This window comes from Pelodiscus sinensis, chromosome 29, assembly GCF_049634645.1.
Source record: "Pelodiscus sinensis isolate JC-2024 chromosome 29, ASM4963464v1, whole genome shotgun sequence".
In the NCBI taxonomy this organism is placed as follows: Eukaryota; Metazoa; Chordata; order Testudines; family Trionychidae; genus Pelodiscus; species Pelodiscus sinensis.
This window is the reverse complement of record NC_134739.1, coordinates 13,971,803-13,999,302: the sequence shown is the minus strand read 5'-3', so window position 1 is coordinate 13,999,302 and position 27,500 is coordinate 13,971,803. Positions and strand designations below refer to the sequence as shown.

The 27,500-nt window shown below is 47.9% G+C and overlaps 1 protein-coding gene across 4 annotated transcripts in view; it reads left to right on the top strand.

Moving 5' to 3' along the window:
• The window catches only part of SKAP1 (src kinase associated phosphoprotein 1), a 235,024-nt gene that overhangs the window by 33,419 nt on the left and 174,105 nt on the right, over window positions 1-27,500 (top strand). For all 4 annotated transcript variants that reach the window (XR_012898048.1, XM_075911452.1, XM_075911455.1 and 1 more), the window contains exons 3-4: window positions 1,740-1,765; window positions 20,856-20,966. Coding sequence is in view for 3 of the 4 variants with exons in the window: in XM_075911452.1 (XP_075767567.1) it covers window positions 1,740-1,765; window positions 20,856-20,966 (137 nt within the window). In the remaining variant the exon portion in view is untranslated. The remainder of the gene's footprint in view (window positions 1-1,739; window positions 1,766-20,855; window positions 20,967-27,500) is intronic.

Genomic DNA, 27,500 nt, shown 5'->3' with positions numbered 1-27,500 from the left:
TCCAGCGGTTGCTCTGCGGTGGGGCCAGAGGCCATGTGGAGAGCTGCTGCCCCTGCGATCCTGTTCTCTTCCCTCCCCCTTTAAAAAGACTGAAATATGCTGAAAGGTACCTGCATGCACGAATGAGTTAAACTGAAGCAAATGTGCTGGTTTGAGCTGCTTAATACGAATCTCCATGAACAACTTTTCCCCAAACTGGATTACTTAGAAATCATTATTAGCCCTTGACCACCCAGTCAAAGAGAAGCCAAGATTTGCCACACAACACCCTGTGATCTTGCAGTATCTTCATTGCAGCTCTTAGAAGCTCAGAGAATCTTCCCTAAAGGGGGAGTTGATTAGTATTCCAGCTGGAGGAATATTTCTGTTCTAGCAGAAAAGTGTGGCTCGATTTTTTTATAAAAATAAGGCTCCAAAAATGAGTGAAAACCAGAACTATTCTGCATGTATTGTGTGCGTACAGATGCAATGTAAAATAATACGTGACCTCTTAAAATTACCATACTACCATACTGATTATGCAAATAAATTAATTACTGCACGAATATGCAAATATTTCAGTACCGGTCCACCAACAGTTTTTTGAATGAGTTTGCTGGTTCTCAGTATGAAAGAGGTTGCCAGGTGTCTGGTTTTGAACCGAACGGTCCAGTATTTGAGCTTTCAGTTCAGGGAAACAAATTGAGAAAATAGAAATGTCCGGTATTTTCTAAAGACGTAATGTAGATTGTGATGTCATGTCAAGCGTGTCCAGTATTTTTGTTGAAATCATCTGGCAATCCTAAAAGAGGTTGGGAACCATTGCTCTAGACTGGTGTTTCTCAACCAGTGGTAAAAGTACCCTCAGGGATACTCGAGAGAGGTCTGGGGAGTACATCAACACAACTGACATTTGGAGAAAATTAAATTTTTGTTAAGTTTTACCGCGTTTTATTATTTTTGTACTTTTTACACACGCACATGTCATCGCCCACCCGGCTACAATTAAGTTATTTAAACAAATGTGTCGTAATGGTAGAAAAAAATGTCGTGTGTATGAAAACTGTAGGTACTGCAGGTACTTGATAATTTTTATTTTTATTTTGAAAAAGGGGTAATTTATATATTTTAAAAAAAAGGCTTGAGACACACTGCTCTAGACCATTCCTGACAGGTGTTTGTCTAACCTATTCTTACAAATCTCCAGTGATGGAGATTCCACAACCCCCCTAGGCAATTTATTCCAGTGTTTAACCACCCTGACAGGTAGGAAGTTTTTCCTAATGTCCGTCCTAAACCTCCCTTGCTGCAGTTTAAGCCCATTGCTGCTTGTTCTATCCTCAGAGGCCAAGGAGAACAATTTTTCTCCCTCTTCCTTGTGACACCCTTTTAGATACTTGAATGTAACAAGCACTGCAGCTCCTACAAGCAGGGTGTGGGTGTGCATTTGTGTGAGATGGAGGGTAGTGAGCCTGGGACTAGAGAGCCTGTTAAAGTCTCTGGCATGTTAAGAAATGACCCATAATACCAAAAGGGTTAGGAGCCTCTGCAAGAGAATCAGGGACGTGACATCATATGGAATCTCCCGAGGGCCAATTACTTCTCTTGCGGCAGCCTCTGAAAGAAGCCATGTTGGGCATCAACTGAATCTCTGGCCATGTGTCTGGTATAATTCCTCCCTCGGCCGGTTACCTACCTGAGTGACATATGACATGTAAGATGATGGATTTTTATGCCTGTTCTCTTTTCTCGCCCTGCAGGTACCACTTGGACGTTTCACCTCGAGGTGAGTATGGCTTACCGGCCTGCCATCCATGGGATTGGGCCTCTGCACAAGATCTGGAGGTGGGGAGGGTTAGCCATGCAGCAGGGGGCGGCAGAGTTGTGGGAGGGGCTGGCAGGTGGGTGGGACTTTGGGAGCAATCGGCACTGTTTTCCCCCCAGGATTCTGGAGTGACGATCTAGAGCAGCAGTAGGCAAACTGCATCCTGACGGCCACCCCTGGCCCACTGGGTTCTCTGTGCGGCCCACGAGATGGCTTGTTACCGTTGCCCACCTGCAGGGTCACCAGATTCTGTTGGTCTTTGTCCCTGTCGTTTTTTCCCTGCCAAGTTCCACACACACAAAGCCAGGGCAGGGGAAGTGCGGGGCGGGCTGACTGCATGCGATGTCGTGAAAGCCACACACTCCCTCTGCAGCCAATCCCACCGCTGCCACCATCCAATTGACGAGGCACACCATCATGCGAGGCACACAAGTGGAGTGAGCTCAGCCACCTGGTCCCGGGAGAGCGGCTTGGTTCTGACAACCTTGTGGCCCCCTGAGATGGAGGAGGGCCACTCCTGCACCCCACTCGCTAGCCAAGGTTGCCCCTCACCGATCTGGATGCACCATCTACACATGCTTACACAGGGCTTCTGCAAATGTGAAGTGGACCATGGGCGGAGGGTAATGTAAGCAAGGGAAGGTGTTGCCTTCCTAAAACTGCCTGCACTGCCCAGCTGGAACTGCGGTGTGGCCACCCTGACCCTCCAGGTGCTTAGGAGAGATTGGGCTGAGGTTGGGCAAGGCTTGGCGCCACACGGGAGGGGAAGGTTACTGAAGGGGCGGGGCTTGGGTGGAAGGGGCGGGGCTGGGGCTTGCCTTCACCCGCCGCCGATGTTGGAGAGACAGCCTGGCCTTAGTGGCTATGGTGTGGGGACTGGAGCTAGCTCTGCCATCTCACCTTGGGCATGTCCCATCTCTGTTCAGAGCTCCCCGCTCTCGGGTCTCTTTAGACTTTCAGCCCTTCCTCGCCGTGACTGTCTCTTCTGCGGAGCAGTGGCCCTGTTGTGCGACCGATGATCTGAACCCCAATGGCAGTTGTGAGGTGCGGGCCACAGGGGGTGTTTGTGTATCCAGAGGGCACTGTTAACGGCAAGGTCTCCTTTTTAATGGAGTCGGGCCCCCAATCTCACACCTGTGTCAGTGCAGCATTTAGCGCAGTGTGGTTTGGATTCCACATCTTTTAGGTGCTGTCAGAGCACAAGTGAAGTGTGTGTGTGTGTGTGTGTGTGTGTGTGTGTGTGTGTGTGTAAATGATTCCTGTGTGTACAAAAAAAGTCTGCACCAGCATCCCGGGCAAGATGGGTGCTGGGGTTGTAATAGAATAAAAAAAATTCCATGTGAGTGTTCCAACTGCGCTTCTCGCTCCAGCTAGAAATGCCGGCGCATTACCTCCTCCATCAGGGCCTGCTTCCCATGCCTCCTGTCTGTCTGGCAGGCCAGAAATGTCAGAAATGCGGCAGCATCGCAATTCCCACTAGAACGGTGTTATCACATTTTAATATGAGCCTCGGTGCCGCCTCCGTGCGTCTAATTGCTTTCGAGCCATTGTTTTCGTGGGCTTGGTTGATGAACCCAGCATCTGGCGTCATTCGAGAAAGTACAGCAGACAGCTGTGTTCAAAATTAGAAAAAGACGCGAGGATTAGAACACATAAAAGGGCTCAAAATTAGATTTATTTTTTGGGGGGGGGAGGAGAAGTTCACCCACTTGCAGAAGGGAGGGGGCGAAAAGGCTTCCAACTGCGCTTCTTTCAGCAATACTTTGCTCTTTTTTTCCTTTTTTTATATGCCGCTGCGGGGTTTTATCGTATCTGGCTGGCAAGAGCCAGATTTCCAGAACTGTGAAATGCGTATGGTAGGAATCTCGCTCACTGGGCGGCGGCAGGAACCGAAATGACTTTGTAAATCTACCCCCCTCTGGGGAATGCTGATGAGCATCAGGGACTGTATGAAGGAGGCTGTTGGGTTCACCCAAGGTCCTGGGAATCACCTGGTTTGCTTTGTGACATTGGGCAAATCTCTCCTGCCCGATGAACGAATGAAGCTCCCTGTAGGTTAAAGCAGGAGAGTGGGAGCGGGTTGTTTCCCTTTGTTGCTGTGTGGCCTAGGAGAGCGGCTCAACCGTTCTGTGCCTCCATTTCTCCACTGGCCAAATGGAGTGGATGGCAGAAACCCTCCACAAAGCGCTCGGAGTGGAATGTGCCAATGCCGACGGCTAGGGACGTGCCTGGCATCCCTCTCTTTGGACGCCCCTGTGGTTGGAGCACGTGGGGAGAGGTATTAAAAAAGTCAGCCAAGTCATCGGTGGCCATGTTGGAAACCCACCAGGAGCATTTAGCGGCCCTGGCGGGGCGGAGGTTGGCTCGAAGCACCAGTCAGGGTTCTGCACGCTCCAAGATGCTCCTGGGAATCTCTGGGTGCTGTTTTAGAGCATGTCTGCTTCATGCCTCCTTGCCCCCGAAATGATGGGTGTCGCCACGCCGCACAGGGCTGGGTACTCGGGATCTTTTGGCTAAGTGCATGGGTGGTGGGTGGAACCCCCCTTAGGCTCCGCCCCTTCCATCCTTGCCCCCTCCCACCTAGCTGCATCTGCAAGACGCCCTGCCCTTCCCCCTATAGCTGCAAGATCCTTTGTCGTCTTCCCCTCCCACACACCCAGAGGGGCCAAGAATGTGTCTCCATCCCCTAGCTGGAGAAGACCCAAGCTGAACGGAGGCTGGAACATGCCCCCGCCCCTCAACTGCAGGATCCTTGGGCCGGCTGAAGCCTCCAGCCTCCTCTCTGCCTTCCCCCCCCCCCACAAGCCCAGGGGCAGCCGCACTGCCCCTCCCCAGACCCAAGCCGCTGTGGGTGGGGGAAAGCGCCCCCCCACTCCCATAGTATCCCGAAGAGAAGATGTTTTTCGTCTGCTCCATGCAGGCTGTGGGGCAGCGGAGGCACTAATACGTGCTCCTCAACTTCCTCCGTTCTCTCTCCAGCCCGCCCAAACCCTGCAACCCACGGTGAAGCGCCCCCCCTTAGAACACACGGAAGCCATGTCTTTTCCTTGGAGCGGCCTGGCTCCTCAGGGGCACGTATCCTGTGCATGCAGACCAGCTCCTCTTGCTGTATTTCTGGGGTGGAAGGTTGCTGGGGCAAATCCATACCTGCCTCGTGTCGACCCAGTCTCCTCCCCCTCCCCCAACCCTGAACTTTCTTTCTGTGTCCTCCCTGGTCTTCCCAGCATTTCCCTGCAGTGACTTGTCTGCGGTCTGAGGCAGCGGCCACAGGCCATGTCATGGTACTGCAAGGGAAGGGAGGAACACGTTTGTAAAGGAAGGAATTGCAGGGCGGGGGCCGAAATCAGGATGAGAGAGCACTTCTAGGGAGAGTTTATGGGGCAGCCTCGTTAGGAGTAACGAGGAGTCGGGTGGCACCTTAATAACAATTGTAGGGGCATCTGCTTTCATGGGCTGCAGCTCATTGCATCAGTTGGCAGGGATCTAGACATACCGAGAGGGGAGTGTCATATCCGTGCTAATGAGGCTAATTCCATCAGGGTGGATGCCCTCTTGACTTTTTTTTTTGTAATGAGTAAGCCATTGCCGGTCCCTATTCAGACCCATTCTGATGGTGTCAAATTTGCACGCGAATCCCAGCTCAGCAGTTTCATGTGGCAGTCTGGTTTTGAAGTGGTTTTGCTCCAGTATGGCAACTTTCAAGCCTGTAACTGTGTCCAGGGAGGTTAAAGGGCTCTCCTACTGGGTTTTGTATGTTCCTTTTCCTGAGGTCTGATTTTTGTGTCCAGTCAACTTGTGGAACTCCTTGCCAGAGGATGGTGTGAAGGCCAGGACTTTTAACAGGGTTCACAAAAGGGCTAGATAAATTCATGGAGGTTAGGTTTATCAATGGTTATTAGCCAGGCTGGGTAGGAATGGTGTCCCTAGCCTCTGTTTGTCAGGGGCTGGGAATGGACGACGGGGGAGGGATCACTTGATGGTTACCCATTCTATTCACTCCCTCTGGGGCATCTGGCACTGGCCACTATCGGCAGACAGGGCACTAGGCAAGATGGACTTTTGATCTGACCCTGTCTGGCCGCTCTTCTTCTTTTGCCAAGAGGCAGTCCAGTTTATCCACTGTGCAGGATAAAAGGTTGGAGCGGGAGGTCAAGATTTCCAGACCTGCAAGTGACTCAGTGCAAGGTCCCATGTCAGGGCATGGAAAAGTAGCTTTCCTCTGTTTGCCCATGTAAAAAATTGGGGTAATAAAAAAAAAAAACCTTCTGTCCGGGAGCAGGGCTGTGGGGTTAGTCTACTAGAACTGATAACGTGCTTTGAAATCCTTCAGTGAAAGGCATTGGAGAAAGGCAAAGATTGTTGTTCCAACTGTCCCCGTGGAGCCAGATTTGCACCACTGTGCTGTGTCTGTCGAGGCCTCTGGTGCATGCTGGCAGGGACAGAACGCGCTCCGGTCTTGAAGGCCCCAGTTGCACTGACAGATCAGGTATTTATGTTGAAAGCCACTTCTCTACCCTGATCCGTGCATCGCTGGGGGTCTGCAGTAGGGCTGTGAGCAATTAACCAGGAAGCCTCACCCTTACCAAGTGAGGCTGACTAGTTAGTTAACCAGTAGGTCAGGAGCAGCCCCCACCCGCTGCAAGCAGGGGGCTGCGCCACTCGTTGGGTAGGGGGCTGCACCAGCCTGACAGGAACAGCCCCTGCCCATGGGGAGGGGGGTTCTGCCTCACCACCCACCCCATTTAATCAGTTAAACTCATTGAACAGGTTAACATTTAACCGGTTAACTCATTAAACAGGCTGTTAGGGTCTGTCTACACTACCCCACTAGTTCAAACTAGCGGGGTAATGTAGGCATACCACACCTGCAAATGAAGCCCGGGATTTGAATTTCCCGGGCTTCATTTGCATAAGCGGGGAGCCGCCATTTTTAAAACCCCGCTGGTTCGAACCCCGTGCAGCACGGCTACACGGGGCTCGAACTAAGTAGTTCGGACTAGGATTCCTATTCCGAACTACCGGTACACCTTTGTCTGCAGACTGAGCTATCCTGGAGGGAGTGCACCTCCTTTCAAAATGTTTCAGGGGCTTGCAAATGAAAAACATGATTGCAAATAGGATTTTCACGTACAGCTGGAGCCATGTATAGGGTCGTTCCAAATGATAGTGGGCACCCCATTATGCCAGCTCAAGCTGGAAAATGGCAGCCGCGTAGTCACGTGGGGAATGCCGGTGGGTTGGGTTTTAAAAAAAAAAACTAGCTGAAAGTAGACATTTTACATATAGAAAAATGATATTCCCTTGCAGGGAAGCACTAATTTTCCATTTTGAAAAAAGATTTTAGATGGAATGTTTCATCCAGTCCCGGGGCGGGGCCTTGTCCCACGGTGTTCTAAGATACAGTGAACTGCTTAGTCGAAACAGACAAAAATTGGGGGCGCGGATTGTTAGCCCCAGATAGGGGAGTGAGGGGCAGAGGTACCTGCTGAAGCTCACAGAGATCAGCTAGGAACCGAGTCCAGATCCCCAGAATCCCAATCCGGCTCCTTACTTGCAAAGTCAGCCTTCTGCCCCCATAAGCGGGATGCAAGATGATGTTGATACCAGGAATGTGGGCAAATCACATCTTAAAAATGAGGGTCCATTGTGATCCATAAAAGGATTAGGTAAATAACGGCGTGGAAAGTTTTTGCAGGCCACTAATCTCCTAGTGTATATATTTATTTAGAGTCAACGCGTAATGTTTTCTCCACATCAGCCTACTGATTTCTGGCTCAGCTGCGGCCTGCTTTACGGGTCGTTGGTTGTTCACTGAGTTCATGCGGGAGGTATGTACAGTGGAGGTATGCATGCAGCGCCTTTCATTAGCAAACTGGCACTCGACCAAGCCTTCCTGTGTTAGATTTATGAACTAGTTGCCTATGAAAAGCCTCCGACCCAGTGGAGTGGGGTTGGGTAGGAGACAGGACTTTGTATTTCCCTAACCGCTGCTCCCTGGTATCACATGCTTGGTCCATGTAGTTATGACAAGTGCAAGTAGCAAATAATTAAAGCAGCAAAAAAAACACGCTCGTTGCTGTAAAGGAAAAGATTCCCTTTGAAGCCAAAGAGGAGCATTCCTGAATTAATGGAGTGCACAGTGATTTTTACTAACTTTTATTTATATATATATTAAAAAAAAGTCTTTGCATTCATGCCAGAAGGCTTGAGTGCAGTTGGAAGCAGGGTTCATGCACAGGAACCTAGCCTAGATTTATGATGTGTTTGAAAACTCAGGGGGAAAAGTACCAACCTGACAATATTTATAACTTATTGTTAAAATATCTGTTCTGTCGCCATGCCTGGAATGCCACTCCTTTGTAAACACAAGTGCTGGCTACAAACCTTGGTATGTCATAACATGGGGAGACTTAAAAAAAAAATCCCAAAACGTGTGTGTTGTAAAGTCGCGTGTGTGTGTAGAGTGTGCGTGTTTAAACAGACACAAGCGCATATGTTCGTAGCCCAAAAAAGCCAGATTTAAGGTCAACATTTCTGGCAGCTCTTCTTGTCAGCTTTGCTTCCTGCACGTTGGAGTGTGCTTTTTTTGGCCTGCATGTGTTATACTTTGTGCAAATTAATCTGTGTAAAGACAATACATTGTAAATATTTTTGTAGTAAGTTCCCTGCTGTTAGTACCCTTTCAAAGACTGAAAAGCCATGTAGCTTTACAGTCTTTTTATAGATAAATGTGTGTGTATATATAAATACCATATGATCTGAACCATACATTACTGCACATAAACTTTAGAGGCAGGCAACTACTGTAGAAGAAAATAGACTGATGTTCTCAGAAAGGTTTCATATACAAGGGACCTCTTTTAGCAAGTCTGCCTGTGTTTTAACCAGCTCTTCTGTGTGCTGCAATTAAACTGGCAGGAGGTGGTGGTTTAAAACCAACCTCAAATGTTTTAAAAATTACATACCAGACCCCACCCCCTCCAAAATTGAGACTTTAAAAACAGAGAGAGTTTTATTTAGCTTTTCTTTCTTTTCAGCATTGGGTGCCTTCAAGACATGGGTTTTCTCTGGAACCATGATGGATAGAAACACGTGTGTGCGTGTGTGTGTAATTTTTTAAAAAAACTTGGTTTCTACTGCAATCCCTTGATTCCAAAAGCTGGGGTGCAAAGAACACTCTCAAAGATTGCAAGAGTTGGCAAGACAGAATAGCTTGGTTCAGTGTACCCTCTAATCTTTTCCACCTATGTGTGGAATAAAGTTTTTGTCTGCACCAAGGCATGTGTGAATGTGCACCACTGGCAGAAACAATCCCAGCTGTGGCTGCCCGGCTGCTTAGCTGGGTGGCTTTTGCATCAATCCTGAAGGACCGCACACAGACACAGCTTATGGGGAACACTGGCTTGGCCTAATTCTGCTATTGGGTGAACTCTTAAGGTATATGTCACTCTAATCTAGTTAGCATGAGAGGCCCACTTTTTCCAAAGCTGCTGGGTGCTCTGATCTAGAGTTTTCAGGACAGGCCCATTTCTAGCTCAAGCCAACATTTAATTCTCAAAGGGATTAGCTATGTGAGTTCTGCTTCCAGAAAGAGATACTTGGGAAAAGGGGGTTTGTTTTGGTCTCCTCAACCATCCCTATCACTTTCTGTTCTGTTTCTTGCTAAGTGTGGTCCTACTCTGAAAAGTGACTATAGACTCATTTATATTATGGTAGAGTCTACAGACCTTGCGCTCGGTACAGCCCCATCCTATGACCTCCTTTGGAACCGAACCCACCCTGCTGTTGAGTTAGTCAGACGTATCGCTTTATTAAAGGATGGGTTGGTTTTGATTCCTGCAAGCGTTACAAAGCCAGCGCCGCATGGGAGAACTCTTCCTCCAACTTCCCTTCCTCTGACTCCTCCCTCATGTTATGAGGAGTAAGAAGTGTTCCAGCTTGGCAGTATTTTGACACTGTCGAAATAACTGCCGGCTGCATAGACATGGACAAAGTAATTCCGAAATAATGTTGCTGTGTAGACCTAGCCGACGACTCCTCCGGGCTCTTCCAGCCCCAGGATTCTAACGCTGCAAGTAGATGTTCTGGCTTTTCCTGAAGTCTTGGCTCTAGGACTCCTGTCCCCTCATGCCCAAATGTCTACACGGCAGTTTAACAGCCCTGCAACCCAAGTGACCTGACCTGGCCCCAAGACTCAGCGCTGTGGGTTTTTTATCGCAGTGTAGACGTACCGTCTCCATCTGACCTTGAGCAAATCTTTCCCCACCTTCTTTCTGCCTCATTTCCCATTCTATAAAAGGAAACCGATATCTAATCGTGAGGCTTTTAATTTATTAGCGGATAGAAATGCACAATTACAGGCGGCCCCCTGACTTGCGACGCGATTGGTTCCCAGGGAAGCATCGCAAGTCGGGGGTGTCATAATTTGAACCCGTATTTACGATAGGCACCATCTGCTGCCGTAAATGCGGGACAAGGACATAAGTCAGGAGTTTTTGGCCCCTTCTGCACTTACAACCAGTTTTGTAAGTGCGGGGGGGGGACGTAACTCAGGGGGAGTCGGGGGTTTCCTGTATTAGACAGTTTGAGCCATTTAGTTTACCTGTAGCTTCCTCCCTCCCCCCTTCATTGGTTTCAATAAACTTCAGAATAAATTCCCTTGGGTTTCTCCCTAGCCAATGGGAATCTTCTGTTTTGTAGGGTTTCACACTCTTAGGGTTGCGCTGGAGGTCGAAGTAAGATGCAATTTGAGCTATGCAAATTGTGTATCATATTTCGACATTACTTTGAAATCGCTCATTTCAAAATTTGGCGCTATCTATGCCATGCTTATTTAGAAATAAAGCGCTATTCTGAAACGTCCGTAACTCCTTGTGGAATGCGGTTTACAGGGAATTCGGAAGAGCGAGCCCGTTATATTTTGAAATAACGGGTATGCTCAAAAGATATAGCGCTGCAGGGCAGACGTAGCCTCAGGGGGCAGTTGTTCTACAGAGCTGCAATCCATGCTCTAGACCTAAAAATCAAAGCTCACGTCTCCCTTCTTGTCTGCGTGCGAGCGTATGTAAGTAAAACATTCCCTTGGGAAGTTTAATCCTGCGGCATGGACATGCTCAAATCAAACTTACATGCAGGGACAGGAGAGGATGAGGCCTGGTCTATGCTAAAAAGTTAGGTCAAGCCAGCTATCTCAGTCATTAGTGTGGGGGAAAAATCCACCCTCCTGAGTGGTGCTGTTGAACTAACCGAATGCCCAGTGGATGCTCTAGGGCAGCGATTCCCAACCTCTTTCCCATGGAGGAACCCCTAAAATAATTTTTCATATCCCAAGGAACCCCTACCTATGAAAACGTTTGCTTGGCCAGAAAAAGTTGACAGTGGGGAGTGCAATTCAATTCCTGCTAAATTATTGTCAAGAAAATGTATTTGTCAAGAGCTGTTCTATGTATATGTCCGCTTACATTATAAGAAAAAAAAATTATTTATTTATTCAACGATTTCTCGCGGAACCCCTGACGATGGTCTGTGGAGCCCCAGGATTCCAGGGTGGGGCTGCAGGGGGTGCTCTGGCTTTGTAGAGGGGGAGGGCTGGGGCAGGAGGGGCGGCAGGGGGAGGGCACTAAGGCAGCTTTCTACCTCTTCTGGCCCCTCAGACTATGACGCAGCTGGCAACAGGTTCCCAGCCAATGGGAGTGCAGAGGTAGAGCACGGAGCCCTGTGTGCTCCCCCCTACCCCCGCACCTGGGGCTCAGCGCAGTCTGGGGTGCCAGGTCAGGCTGGGAACTGCCTTAGCCCCCCCCCCCACTGCTCACCTGATCCCCCTGCAGCCACAAGCCCCAGGGCCCGACATCCCACCCCCAGTGCTGGGCCGCGACCTAGAGCTTACAACCCCCTGCCCTAGGTGGACAAAGATGAAATGCTCTAGCGGCCTGGGTTAACCTTGCCCCGGTAGCATTTCAAGTGTAGACAGGCCCAGAGAGAGCGAGCACGTGGGGAGGGAAACCGGAAAGACCCGACCTTACAAATCAATCGCTTCCAGGTTGCCGTGGTCTGTTTTTATTTAGACATCAAGTGTGCGTCTTGGCCGTGCGGCAGAAGAGAATTTTAACCCCTGCCTGGTCTGAGCCTTCGCCTCGGATTTTTGTTTCTCGTCAAGTTCTGCTGTTTCCAGCTGCAGCGCTAGAATAGCATTTGGTCCATTAAAGACCCAAACCCTCTGATTTTAGAGGTGTGGTGGACAACCGAGGTCCAGCTGGGAGTTTCCACCTCGGGGGGCTACAACGTACTTAACAAAGCATGCAATCGCCGGGGCGTTGTCTGATTGAAAAGAGCCACAAACTTCCCAGCGTTCATAATCCGGCTCTGAAGGGTTAAAATCTAGACTGCTGTCTTATTCGCACCCCCCTCCCCTCCATTGTTAGCTCTTTTTTTTTAGCGTCCAAAGCTGATGCTGCACCCTGCAGCCCACCCTACTGGCTGTTCATGGCCATTGCAGCTCGGAAGAACCTAGTCTAAAAAAGTGAACTAAAAAAAAAAAAAATGGCTAGCACTTAACAATCTGCAAATCAGTCATGGAAGAGTTCCCTCTTTCTTCATGAATATACAGCAGGGCTGCCCTCCAGTTATAGAGTTCCCAGGCATTGTAGCAATGATCAGTCTGGAAAATAATAATAATGCCACAGTTAGTGCCTTTTCCACTTTCTGGATGCTTTAAATGTAAGTGGCGTTTTAGTAAACCCATTAATTTGCTTTTACTGTGTGCTATTAGCAAACTGGGTACTGAAGAACCTGAATTAGTCTTGGACTGAATTTGCCTTTGGCCTGCCAAAACCTTGTTGGGTCAGCACCTTTTAGAAAAATGTCCATGCGCTGTATTTGACTCTCAAACAGCGAGGCACTGTTGTCCAGCGGGTAGGACGTGCTACTGGGTGTCACAAAATATTTGGATTCTGCCCCTGGTTGGGCTGTGTTTCCCCGAGTAAGTTATTTAAGTTAGTTAACTGTCTGTACCTCATCTTCTCCACCATCTGGGGAATGAGAACATTCACAAAGCCGGATGAAGTGTTTTGAGATTGAGATCAGAAGTCCTAATTATTTGAATTTAATTAAATCCTTAAATAGCTCTGTCATTGGCAGGGCTGGAGGAAAGACAAATATCGACAGTTGCCAAAGAAGGAGGAAGGATCAGATTGGTAGGGAGAAGTGACCTTTGATTTTTAGGTCGAGCACCTAGACGGAAGTGGGGAACCTAAGGCCTGGGGCCCCTGGCTTGCCGAGATCTGGCCCCCGAGGCTCAGGGCTGTCCCCCAGAATTGGGGAACCTGCGTTGCGCTCCAGCCCCCCGGCCATCTCCCCATGGGGTAGAGCACATAGTCTACCAGCCTGGGCCCCCCAGGCTCTGGTGTGCAAGGGGAATGGGGGGAAGGTCTTTCCCCACGTCAGTGGGTTTTATTGTTTGCTCTTCTCACTTGTGTGCGGCCCCAGACCCACGCCACTTGCCTGTTAATCGGAAGAGCTAACCCCACACATCCATAGGAGCTGGTGAAACCTCGAAGATGTTCGGGGGGAAACACCGGACGTTTTCTTGTGCATAAATGTGTTCCAAAAAGTAAACCATTTATCACGGCCCTCTCGACCGAGCCGCAGCGTCGTGTGAAGCTATAATCTAGCTATACGCAGCTAACACTTACATGTGTGGGAGCATCTGTGCAGATGCATTTCCCCATGCTACTCGGGACTGGAGAGGAGCGATTGTAATAAGGGATATGAAGCCGCCGTATCGATATTTCACAGCTCTGCTTTGGGAAGCACACCGCGGCTCAATTAGTCCCTGAAAACCTAGAGATATTAACACTGTTGCGCATGAAGGCAGATGGGGATTTGGATCGGAGACTTTTATTTGTAGTGTGATCCTGAGGACTCGTTAGTTTTAAAGCAGGGATTTTGTTTCCGCCAGGCACTCGAATATTAACCGGAGATGGGGATTTTTACTCCCTCTGGCGTGTGCCCCTTCATCATAAAAGCATAAACAGAATTTGGTTAGTGTTGATTTTCTTCTCCCCCTAAAAAGACAGTTAATGAAACTCCAGGTATGTAGCTAAAGACCTTCACTGAAGGGGAAACCAGCTTTAATTGGAACTCCCTTAACAATCTAGTGCCGATGAGAATGCGTTTTTCACTGTGAAACCCTTTCACATATTCGGAAGATAAATCAGATGGTTCCTCTTCCCACACGCACCAACGGGCCTCAGCTGGGCTTTTTACACCTAAAGCAAGTGTCGCTTTTAAACTTCTCTCCCCTTTCTGCTCTGTTGTTTCTTTCTTGGCTCCTGGGTTCACCCCAGTGAGGCCTTGATCCTGAAGTCGGAACAGCGACACCTGGTGCTTTTTAGGCTGCTTTTTAGGCTCTCAAAGCAGGGCAAGTCTAGCCCACATTTTGCAGATGGAGAAACTGAGGCACAGAGGGGTTTCCCCAGCGTTGCTCAGCAAGATGGCACCAAGCTGGGAGGAGAACAGAGCTCTCCTAGTTCCGGGCCCCTCTTGTTCACTGGAATGCACTTTTTCCAGCCGGGCACCTCAATTGGTTGTGCTCTTGTGCAAGTGAAGTTTGTACATGGGACAGTCTTACCTATAAGTTGAGTGCTTGGCCAGCCACCCAGGAGTGATTCCCATGCCACCCAGTTCCTTAGCAGAGTGTTTCCAGCCAGCAGTGTGTGTGTCTCATGGTGGTGCACATCTGAACTTGCCTTGGTGCACAGAACAAAATTTATTCCCCACGCGGATGGGAAAAAAAATTAGAGGGAACATTGCACAGGGCCTCAGTAAACCAAAAATACTCAGAGTAGCCTGAAGTATTATACTTTTTTACTCTTTGGCTGGAAAGACGTAAGCTGTGATGCCTTCTCCTAATGAAGGGGTTTGCTATGCACCATTGTAGGCCCTGGCCCGGCTCCTTGCACCGATGACCTGGTGGCTGCAGAGCAGCGTTTTATTAACACCATGTGCCTCCACCCCAGGGTGTATGATCAGGCATCTCTCTTTCAGGGCCTGACCTGATACAACCAGTTAAAAACCTATCGACCCTCATTCACACTGGGCCCAGGGGGTCTGCCAGATGCCGCGTCTCTGTAAATGCCAGGGCGAGGTGAGATCTGCCTGCTGTCCGGCGGGGGCCCGGTGTAATTGACAGCAACCCGAACTGACACCCGCGTCTGTCTGGGGCCTCCCCAGTTACAGCAGGCGAGCGCCGTCCTCTCCCCGCTGCAAGTGGCCAGAGGCAGGATCTTTGCCCGCCTCCGCAGGCCTCGAATCAATACGTACGGAGCAGGATCTCTCCATTCATCACGCCGCGCACCTTTGGGCCCTGCTTTGTGTTGCAGCAGAAGAAACAGCCGCGGTGCACAATGTAAACCAGCCAGCAGTCAGAGCCGTTTGTTCCGGTTCCCTCTCCTCCCCTTTTCCGTGAGAATGGGAGGCAAGGTACAGCCAGCCCTGTGGGACCTGCTGCAGGAAACAACAGCCCATCGTGTCCCTGCAGGTCTTCCTCCAAGAGCCGGATGTGCGGTGGTTCAGGCTCCAAAGTGGGGGAAATTGACGCAGGGTTTGGGTAGGAAGAGAGCGGATCTGTGTCAGGCGCACAGTAGCGGTTTGCTGGGATTTCTGTGCTGTTTGGTTTTTATTCCCTGTTTCTTCATCAAAAGCGAATGAGTTTTGGGCTTTTTTCCTCTCCCTTCGTTCAGGAACAATAGCTGGGCCCCGACGAGTTGTTAGGTTTTTTTGGCGGGGAGGCGTTCGTAGAATCCTAAAATTCTAGAACTGGAAGGGTCCCCGAGAAGTCATCGTGTCCAGTCCCCTGCCCTCACGGCAGGACCAAGCACCGAGATCACCCCGACAGGTGTCTGTCCAACCTGCTCTTCAATATCTCCAGTGATAGAGATTCCCTGAAAGAGTTGTTGCTGTTTGTGGTTTTTGTTTTTTCTGCTTGGACTCGGGTAGCTGATGCCACTCCATAAACATGACGGAGAAGTGCATGAAAGTGAAGTCGACTTCTAATGCAAATCCGAAGAGGAAGTGGCTTAAACTACTCCCCTCTCCCTCCAGCCCTCAGTGCTGTGGTGTGTGGTGTTTTCTCTTGTGAATCTCAACACAAGAGGTGAGCATAGCAAAGGAGGAAAAACAAAAAGGAAAGGCACGTCGGGCTTTGTTGGCTGTATTCGTCGCCTCGAGCGACCAGACAGGACCCCGTTACGGTAGGGGCTGTACATTCATCGAAGCCCACGCACATTTGTGAGTGGCTCATTGTGCTGTATGGCCCTGCTTGCACACACGTGGAATTCCCGTGTCTGTTGCTGTTGGGGCCGGTGACATGGAGGGGCACATAGCTAGCAATGCCACCTCTATAGGACAGCTCACAATACAACACACATCAGTTAAGTGGTAAGCAAAAAAAACCGGTGACAGACCCATGGCTCCCGCATGCAGTCCTTGTACTGTGGGGCTATGCCTGTGAGTAAGCATCAGGATTAAGGCCCCTTCTCCCCCCACTTTTTTTGGCAAGCGCGTGGCTGCACTGATGCATGGTATGTTCATTTCCAACGAGACTAGCTCCCACTGCCTCTCGGTATTTGCAAGCCATAAACAGTTTGCTCGTTATCACAATGATGCTGCACCTGTATCTCATTATAAGCAAACACCTGTTACCTTGGTATTTGTTTCAAAAGGCTTTTAAAAAAACAACTCAACCCAGTATTTGGGCCTGGGTGCAAGGACCTGTCTTTTGACAGCAGCTTGTTGTTCTAAAAGTGGCGTATTCACTGAGTCTCCACAGCAGCGTGAGTGGCAGGTTTTGGTAGACTGCGGCGCAGCGTTTCGGAAGATTTCCTGTTGGAATAAACTCTCCCCGGTTCTGCTGTGCCTAGAACTGCGTGGTGCGGTGTCCCAACAGCGGGTGTGTTTTCACTTGTTGTCTTTTAACACCCAAATATCTGTGGTGCCTTCTTACCCCAGCCTTTCAAAGCGCTGTACGTACTTAGGCAAGTGCGGGGGTGCAGAATGCATATCGAAGGTCACTTAAAGAAATAGAATCCAGTCTCTTGACTCCAAGGGACAGAAAGGGATCTAGGGGTTCTAGTGGACCACAAGCTGAATATGAGTCAGCAGTGTGATGCTGCTGCAAAAAAAGCAAACATGATTCTAGGATGCATTAACAGGTGTGTTGTGAGCAAGACACGAGAAGTCATTCTTCCGCTCTACTCTGTGCTGGTTAGACCTCAGTTGGAGTATTGTGTCCAGTTCTGGGCACCACATTTCAAGAAAGATGTGGAGAAATTGGAGAAGGTCCAGAGAAGAGCAACAAGAATGATGAAAGGTCTAGAGAACGTGACCTCTGAAGGAAGGCTGAAAGAACTGGGCTTGTTTAGTTTAGAAAAGAGAAGACTGAGGGGGAACATTATATCCATTTTCAGGTATCTAAAAGGATGTCATAAGGAGGAGGGAGAAAACTTGTTCATCTTGGCCTCTGAGGATAGAACAAGAAGCAATGGGCTTAAACTGCAGCAAGGGAGGTTTAGGTTGGACATTAGGAAAAAGTTCCTGCCTGTCAGGGTGGTCAAACACTGGAATAAGTTGCCCAGGGAGGTTGTGGAATCCCCATCTCTGGAGATATTGAAGAGTAGGTTGGATAAATGTCTATCAGGGATGGTCTAGACAGTATTTGGTCCTGCCATGAGGGCAGGGGACTGGACTCGATGACCTCTCGAGGTCCCTTCCAGTCCTAGTATTCTATGAACCGCACCGCCTCTGTTTTATTGTCTGCTGGTGATTGGTGTGTGGGAAAGGACAACAATCTACAGGCTGAACCTCTTTAGTCCAGCACTCTCTGGACCGGCAACCTCCGTGATCCGGCATGATGTTAGTCAGCCAGATATCCACTGTTCATCGATATGGCCAAGTTTCCCGCGGTCCCATCAAGTTTGTTGACAGCCACCAGTCCTGGCTCTGTGTTCTGTGCTGTTCTTTAACTCTAATTTACCCCAAATGTCTTCTAAGAGCCCAGGAAGCAGTGGCAATGTTGGTCATGCTGCTAGACCATACTGACCTGCCCTGGTTCGGCAAATTCTCTGGTTCGGCACCAGTCAGGTCCCGAGGGTGCCGGCCTAGAGAGCCGCAACCTGTAGAAATTTGTGTTCTGGGAGCTGCTCCTTCTGCTGTGCAGTTTCTCCCTCGTAGAGCATTACTCACTCAGACCCAAGAAATACTGCAAATCCTACAAGCAAGACAACATCCTTGTACAGGGTCTTTTTTTTGGAGGGGGCGGAGGTTCCTGTATTGAGTTCACTCCCCACTATTTGATCACGGAAAACACATGGCAGGAGGACTGGCAGAAGGGATGTCAAGGAAGCAGCACTGGCCAGTGAATGTTGCTTTCTAGCTCTTAGTAGCAAATAGAAACAGAAACGGGTTTGCCTAGATTTTTTGCTCAGGCCAGAAAGGAGCCCTGTGATCACTGAACCTGGACGTCTGCACAGTGCAAGCCAGAGAACTTCCCCAAATGAAACCCTGGTTTAAACTAGATCATAGCGTGGAAAAACATCCAGGCTTGATTTAAAAGTTGCAGTGATGAAGACTCCCCTGCGATCCTTGGTAAAGCATTGTAGTGCTTAATTTACCGCTGTTAAAAACGTACTGCTTCTTTTCAGGCTGAATTTATCTAGCTTCAAATTTCAGCTGTTGCCTTTTCTCATGCCTTTAAGTAGATGGGAAAAGCCCATTAGAACATAACTGTCCAGACTGAGTCAAACCAAAGGTCCATCTAGCCCAGTGGCTGATGCCAGATGCCCCAGAGGGAGTGAACAGAATAGGGAATCATCAAGTGATCCATCCCCTGTCACCCATTCCCAGCCTCTGACAAACAGACGCTACGGATACCATTCCTACCCATCCTGGCTAATAGCCATTGATGGACCTAACCTCCATGAATGTATCCAGCTCTTTTTTAAACCCTGTAAAAATCCTGGTCTTCACAACATCCTCAGGCAAGGAGTTCCACAGGTTGACTGTGTGCTGAGTGAAGAAAAACTTCCTTTGGTTTGTTTTAAACCAGCTGCCTGTTAATTTCATTTGGTGACCCCTAGATCAGTGTTTCTTAAACTATGTTCTGCGGAACACTGGGGTTCCGTGAACAACTCGCAGGTGTGCCACGACCTCTTCTTTGTGTTTGTCTTTTTTTGTCAGACAATTTTTTTTTTTTTGACGAAAATTTTCATAGGTGTTCCGCATCAAAAAAAATTGTTTGGTGTTCCGTGGTCTCAAAAAGGTTTAAGAAACACTGCCTTAGATTTTGTGTTATGGGAAAAAGTAAATAACTTTTTTTTCCAGTTTCTCCACATCAGTGGTAAAAGTGAATAAATATTTGTACTGGCATCAGATTCTCAAGAGCGCGGAACCTAATATGCTAAGCTTTGTTTGGGGAGGGGACCGGAATTGGCCTCTTATTCTGGTATCTGAAAGGGAGCTGGACCCCTTTGAAAAGTCTGATCCTGAATGTTGAGCTCTATGGAAAATTCTGGCCTTCATTTCTCTGTGCCTCAGTTTCCCCATCTATGACCATGTTTGTGATACGGTTTGCCTCTTACGGGTTTTTGAGGATTATTCTTCTACCAACTGCCATGTAAATGCTGAGTCGGATTTTTATTTTTCCTTTCAACAGCGACTGCTTTGGAGGGGGCGGAGGAGACTTGGTGCTGTTTTCATTGGTTAGCTTTAAAATGGTGGGTTTCAAATCCTGGGGCACGTTTCTCTCCAGCGTTTGCTGAGGGAAACATTCATGGTCTTGTTTGTTTTTAGCAATGGAGTGTTTGTGCTTCTATTAAAACCCGCTGAAAGCCCCTTTTCGTTGTTTGGCACGTGTTGAATGAATTGCACCGCTGGGTTTGCGCTCGCCGCATTAAGAGCTCTCCCCAAAAGATCATCTGCAGTTACAAAGCCCCAGTGGAGAAGCCACTCGGGCACAATCGAACCTGCCAGCACTCCATGGCACAACCACACACACTTAGCTACAGTTCCTTTGCATACGCTAATCGGCCCGTACTGGTGGTAAATCTAGACTGGGTTTAGTTGTTCTAGCACCTCTCAAAGACATTCCAAAGTCTTTTAGGGTATGTCTACACTTGTACACTCTTTCAAGAAAGGGAAGCAAATAAAGAGATTCGAAATTGCAAATGAAGCTGGGATTTAAATATCCCAGCTTCGTTTGCATATTCGCGTTATGGCGCTATTTCGAAATAACAGACGTTGTTAAGACGCGGTTATTTTGAGAGAAAACCCTTCTCTTAAAATAACTCATATTCCTCGTACGAGGTTTACCAGTTATTTCGAGAGAAGGGTTTTCTCTCGAAATAACCACGTCTTAACAGCATCTGTTATTTCGAAATAAAGCCATCACGTAAATATGCAAATGAAGCACAGGATATTTAAATCCCGGCTTCATTTGCAATTTCGAATCTCTTTATTTGCGTCCCTCTCTCGAAAGAGGGTGCAAGTGTAGACATATACCCTTAGATAGGCCTAAGAGGGCTAAACAACCATGGGAGGTACAAGCCACAATCCCCATTTTACAGAGGGGGGGGGGGAAATCAACACACACAAGGGGGAAAACTTACTTTCCCAAATGTCGGGAAAAGAGGCTGTAGCAGAGCTGGGGCTGGAAATCGGGTACTTTTACTCCCAGTCTTGTCTAGAAGACCTATCCTGCTTACTGCTGTTACGTTGTGTAGGTATTGGGGCCATTTGCATCCAATGTGGATGCTTTTAGGGGCCTATTCAGCCTGTGGAGTGCATGCACCTTCATACAGTCCCCGCAAATGTCAGCAGGTATCTCAGAGGCCAGTGTGATCTGGAGTCCTTCGGAATTTCATGATGGCCAGACGATATTTAGGAGCAGCAGGGAATAATTTCCAGCATAGGCCATAGGAATTGGGGGTAAAGCTACCAGGGTGTGCTACTTTCCCACTAAAATCAGTTCACGTCTTTCCCTTTTCTTTTCTCTTTCCAGGGGCGGATCAGGGTGATGCTTGCTTTGGACAGGGCAGCTATGATGACAACCAGAGCTGGAATTTTATCCCTGGGTCAGATACGTCGCTTGCATCGGATAACCAGGATGAAGGTAAGAACGTTTCAGGTTTCTGGAAGCCTTCGCTGGGTAGCGTTTGGAGGAGTAGCCCTAATCTGGTGTATTTTCCACCCTTCTCCCTCGATATGTTTTCGTTGTTGATGGGTGTCCTCTTTGTGGAGGACTAGATGCTTTGTCAACCAGTGGAAGTCCTCCTGACTACACTTGGTACCTTTCTAAACGTCAAAGGACAAATTCACATCTCAGTTGTGAGAGTCGAAACCCAACTATTTCTGTCTGGATAAGATTCAAGACTCAAAAAGTCATTCTTCCGCTCTACTCTGTGCTGATTAGGCCCCAGTTGGAGGATTGTGTCCAGTTCTGGGCACCGCATTTCAAGAAAGATGTGGAGAAATTGGAGAAGGTCCAGAGAAGAGCAACAAAAAATGATTCAAGGTCTAGAGAACATGAGCTGTGAGGGAAGACTGAAAGAACTGGACTTGTTTAGTTTAGAAAGGAGAAGTCTGAAAGGGGACATGATAGTGGTTTTCGAGTATTTAAAAGTGTGTTACAAGGAGGAGGGAGAAAAATTGTTCTCCTTGGGCACGGAGGACAGGACAAGAAGCAATGGGCTTAAAATGTAGCAAGGGAGGTTTAGGTTGGACAACAGGAAAAACTTCCTGCTTGTCAAGGTGGTTAAACACTGGAATAAATTGCCTCGGGGGATTGTGGAGATATCTGGAGATATTGAAGAGCAGGTTGGACAGACACCTGTCAGGGATGGTCCAGACGGTGCTTGGTCCTGCCGTGAGGGCAGGGGACTGGACTTGATGACCCCTCGAGGTCCCTTCCAGTTCTAGTGTTGTGTGATTCTATGATTTCCATCCTGTAGCAGAGCAGAACTTGACCCAGTGGTGTTGGAATGTCAGAAGTTGAGGTGATTTTTGGGAGCCTTTTGTTTTTAAGGTGACCAATTTGTAACACCGTAAAGGGTCCCGAGCTTCCAAAAAGTCCTGAGCACCAGCCTTCTGGAAACCAAGCCCCCTTATGTGTCTCCATTTGGGTATCCCCACTCATGAGTCATGTGTGACCGTCTCAGGCACCCTTGCGAGGGAAATGCAGAGGTGCGTCTGGCCGATCTTTGGGCATAATGCAAAGGCTGAGCACGCGTTCATATGAGGCCAGACAGAAGCTGAAGTAGAGCCCCGGACAATCCCCTGTATAAAAGTTTCACTAACACTCATCTCTGCTTCCAAGTGGGAGGCAGCTATGAGAAACACATGATGTGCCATGAACATCAAAGCATCTTACAGGATAGCACTTTTTAGTCTAACTTTCCCGTCTGGGGCCTCGTCATCCCTGGTGTAACCTCACTGCAGGCTGATTGATTTTTGCTCCCTGACACTCAAATATGGCTTCTTTCCAGATTTCTCATTTCCTCCTCCTCTTTAAACTCCCTAATATTTTTATCACCCACTTAGGTTTCTGCTTCCTACTTCGTTCCCATCTGCCCACACGCCTCCTGATCTTTCATTCACGACTTCTCCACCTTCTTGCACGTCATAAGCTAATCAATCTCCTTTCTTTAAGGGTTGGGAGAATCAAAATTTTATTTGGTTCGAGATCATAAGCACGGAAAACATCTGCGGTTGGTGACATTAGCGGCGGCGTGCGGGGCGGGATGCGCTGCCTACCTACAATGTCTGTTGGCTTGCACCGTAAAACGAATGGGTTCGTTACAGTGACTGGAGATGGGGTTGATCCAATAGCTCTTACATAATTGATCCCCACCATGACCATGTGGATGAAGGGGACTATGACCTGGACAAAATGGATGCTGAAATAAATGGGCATCAAACGGTTTTGGAGGCAGAGGTATGGCCTCGTGATGACGAGTGATTTTGTTTATGAAATCTCGGTGGGGTTTCCGTGTGAGTCTGCAGCTTTAAAAACGAGTGATCCCATGACACCTTAGAGACTTACCAAAATATGTAGAATCATGAGCTTTCATGGGCAAAACCCACTTCCTCAGATGAATTGGAGTGGAAATAATGGAAGTATATTATACAGATATAAAATTGACCCATGTTAATTACACTAATTAAGTGGGCTGTATGAATCCCATACATGGCTTTTGATGTGAAAATGCAGATATTAATAGCAGGAGAAATTGTCTTTGTGATGTGCCAACCAGTTAATATCTTTGTTTTAAGCCCAGGATAACAGTGTCAAATCTGTAGATAAACTGCAGTTCTGCAGCCTCTTTCTGTAATTGGTGAAGAACGGCCACACTGGGTCAGACCAAAGGTCCATCTAGTCCAGTGTCCTGTTGGCCAACAGTGTAGATGCCCCAAAGGGAGGGAAGACAACAGGTAATCCTCATGTGATCACTCCCCTGTCTCCCACTTCCAGAGAAACAGAGGCTAGGGGCACCATTCCTACCCATCTTGGCTAATAGCCATTGATGGACCTAACCTCCATGAATGTAACTAGCTCTTTTTTGAACCCTATTAAAGCTCTAGCCTTCACCGCATCCTCTGGCGAGGAGTTCCACAGGTTGACTGTATCCTGCCCATTCATTTCATTTGGTGACCCCAGTTCTTTTACTGTGGGAATAATCTACTACCTAGGTGCCATCACGCCCCGTCTAGCCCCCTCCCTTTTTGCAATCATCCTCAGAGGCATTCACAGTTTCCCTGGAGACTCTCCAGGCAGGAGGTTCGGCGATGGGGCTGGTACCCTCTGCTTCCAAATTGAAAATGTGAAGAAGAGGGTGGTGAAGCACGTGTCTCTGGGCGTTGGAGCTTGATCGGAGCCACCCCGCTTGTACCAAACTTTCCCGTATGCTTCCTGTGGAACCTTTAAATGTCTCTGCTCTCTAGAATGTGGCGCGTGAGAGGAGAAGCAATTCTGTGAGTTGGGGATGACTTTACTCAATGAGCCACGACAGTGCTGTATGGGATCATCCCTAATGAGTGATTAAGAAGCTAATGTTTGTACAGCGCTTGGAGGCTGTGAAGCACTGCGTAAGTGCTAAGTACTATTATAACGATAAGTATTTCTGAGACACTTTCCATGTAACATATCCTACTCAGGCCTCTTTAAGATTATTTTCTTACATGTTTTCTTTGAAGACTGGGAGTTCACGTCATTTGCCAGAGTCCAGCCACTTAATGTTAGGTTCAGTGTAAATGCAATATATGCCAGAGCTTAGAGGTATGCATTTATGTTGAGTACTTATCTTGCTTTTCACTCTTTCATCTCGGGGGGCTGTAAAATGGTGGGGCGAAGCAGCATTCATCTTGTTTTCCAGGTGGGGAAACTGAATTAACAAAAGTAAGCGGTGAGTCGGTGATAGAACTGGGGACATAGCTTTCAGCCGGATTTGTGGACCCATACCTTTGATCGGCTGGATTACAGCACTTATGTGCAATGTTCCTGCTAATCTTTCCTGTCCATGTGCGCATTTTTTCCATTCATGTGCAGAATAATTGTATATGCACCAAGCCATGTGCAAAAGTGCACCACCAGTAGAAACAAAGAACCTAGCGGTGGGAGCTCAGCTCATCAGAAGTGTGACATTTGACTGTTTCCTGAGTGGCTGCACAAGTGCACAGTTTACAGGGAACACTGGGGGTATTTTGATATTACACTGAATACAAATGTCTTTATAAATATATGGAGATATACCATCTCCTAGAGCTGGAAGGGACCTTGAGAGGTCATTGAATCCAGTCCCTGGCCCTCACAACAGGACCAAGTACTATCCCTGACAGATTTGCCCCAGATCTCTAAATGGCTCCCTGAAAGATTGAACTCACAACCCTGTGTTTAGCAGGCCAATGCTCAAACCACTGTGTGTGTAACGGCAAAATGTCTTGAGTAACTTCTACATGTTGGGCAACTTCTCTCCCAGTAGAAGTGGTCACAACTCTGAGTCTAACCTGTGCACGCAAGCAGAGAGATTTGGCCCAAACCATTTACAATTTGTTTCGGTTTATTCTAAATTACTTCATTGCTTAAGCACCAAAAACAACCCATTGTGCTGGTTTTTTGTTCTTGGTTTTTAAAACAAAACCAAAACCCAACTCTTCCTTTTAGTTCTGGGAATGTTTCCTCTGACTCTTTTAAACCTGCAACTTTTTATAATGGCTTTGATTTTGACAAATGATGTTTGGCAGGTGATGTTATTCTGTAATAACTGCTGGGATCTGGGGGAATAAAATGCAAATGGAGAACACCGGAGGGTTTTTAAAAAACAAAAACAAAAAAGAGCACGAAGAGTCTTGTGGAGATCTTTGCTGCACCCAACAGGATTCTGCTTTTACTAACGAACCTCTGTTCCTGCAAACGAGCTCAGTCTGATTTATTATTTTTTTTGTTACATTCGTGTCCGGAAGCTCTCCCTTTCATTAAGGTGCTATAGAAACTGACGAGACACAAAATGGGAGGGAAAACCACAGCCTGGCAGGGGAAAGAGACTGGATCAAGGCCACAGAGTAGGCCAGTGGCAGACCTGTTGAAAAAGAATTTAGTTCCCCTGACTCCCAAGCTGCTAGATTATTCTGCTTGGTGAGGGGGGTGGGGTGTATGTGTGTGGCTGGAGCCCATTAACAAGACTTGTAACTAGTTTCCTAAGTTTACAAACCAAATTTTCTCCGGTGGCTCTTTTGCAATCCCTTTGCCAATTGCAGGGAATTCTCTCCGATTTCTGTTGGCTTGTGCGAGATAAAATTGCATGTAGAGGGGAGCGGGGGAATAGGCAGCAGCTTCTGTTTGGGAGTCATGTTCCTTAGAAAAGAGACCCTGGAGAACACGCCGTGGAATCCAGCGGAAAATCAGCCATTCTCTCGTAGAAGTTCATTGATTCTTTGTGCATTCGCAATAGGCCTTTTGATGGACTTCTGGGCACAGGTGAATTCCGGCCACGGAGGAATTCCTTTCGTTTTATAATGTTTCTTCTTGGAAGGTGTTTTGAGACCTGACACACCTGTCCCTGGAGTGTTTGCTGTTCTAATTTAGATACATTTAGCTCCTTTAGCCATTCCTTGTCTCTCCTTTCCCAGTCCTGGCGTCTGTACTGTTTCCATATTTTCTATGGCTTAAAATATTTTCTAAACTGAAGGAACCTTTCTCTGAAAGCGGGTTTCCTTGTTTTAAAAATCCAGCATAGAAGGAGCTTTGAAGAGGCCTGCGGCCGTATGGCCGGTATTTGGATAGACATGCATCTTTGCTTTGACACATGTGGGCGTACGGATGTGTATTAATCGTGGGATGCCTTGCATTGTAGCAGACTCTAATGCAGCAATTGGGGGGGAAGGGGGAGGGAGTGGATCACAAAAGAGATGAGAGTTCTGCAGCTCCCTCTTGTGGTGAAAGAAAAGAACTGGGTGCATTTTTGTGGTCGCTCTTAAAGAATTCCAGAAATCGGTTTGAGCTGTGGATACATATAACGGGCAGTGGCATGTCTGGGTTTGCTTATTGCAGTATGAGCATATGGAAAGGCAGCCCCTCGTCCCCTCCTCCCAAACTTGAGTGAATTGTGTTTTTTAGGGGCCGGGGTGTGAAGGGAAAACAGCATTGGGGCAAAATGAGCCAAAGTTCATCTCTGGAGTCACTCCTTTTGAGTTCAGCAGGTTTATACCCAGCAGTGAATTTAGCCCAATATTGTGTCATGGCTAAATAACAGCCGATCACCAAGCGAGCGTTGCAAATCAGTGTCTTTTATAGCCGATTTCTTAGGCTCATGCTTGCGATGGGCAGACTTCGCCTTTTCCAGACCAAAAATGTGAATTGTCATTGTTTTAAAGTTGATAGTTATTCGACCAGTTTCTCACCTCCATTGAACCAGGGTAAATCTCAGCACAGGCCCTTTCATCTCAATAGGGCTATTCCACCAGCGTTATGGAGTTTAGAACCTGACCCGCGGTTTGTAACAGCTGGCACACTGTGGCTTGTCACCAGTGCTCTGCACTTGGATTTAACTCCAGTTGAATATCAGGGGTGTATATGAAGAGGGAACTTGAGTTTTTTTCTGTTTAAAATAGGATCCTGATTTCTTTTCCCCCACAAATGCTGAGTGGTTGCAGCCTCAGAGGACTTCACCTGTGGGCGAGGGTTCTCTACCGATCAAGCCCTAAATATCCACAGGTGTGTGCCAAAAAAAAATGTCGCATTAATACGCCAAAGCTTTCCATTTTTCTTGTGAGCTGATGGCAGAAACAATTACCCGCCAGCCCTCCAAACGTCGGGGAAGGCTCTTTGTTGTTTTGAAAGGGTTATTATAAACTCGCTGTTGGTGTTCTTTTGAAAACTGAGTGGGAAAGGTGCTGGAAATGTGATTTCTCGTCAAGTGCAATTGACACAAAGTTCCACTCGGCCAGTTTTCCTTTTGATGTTGGGTGGTTTTGGTGCGCACGGCCAGGAAATGAGCAGGTTAAAATGCAGATCTATCATTTCCATAGCATTGGACCTCGTCCCGCAGCCCTTATTCCAGCAGCTCCACACCAACATTTCAGTGGGAGTTTTGCCAGAGCAGGTATTTGCAGAAGATACACACACAAACCGATGTTTTCCAGCCCTCTTTGA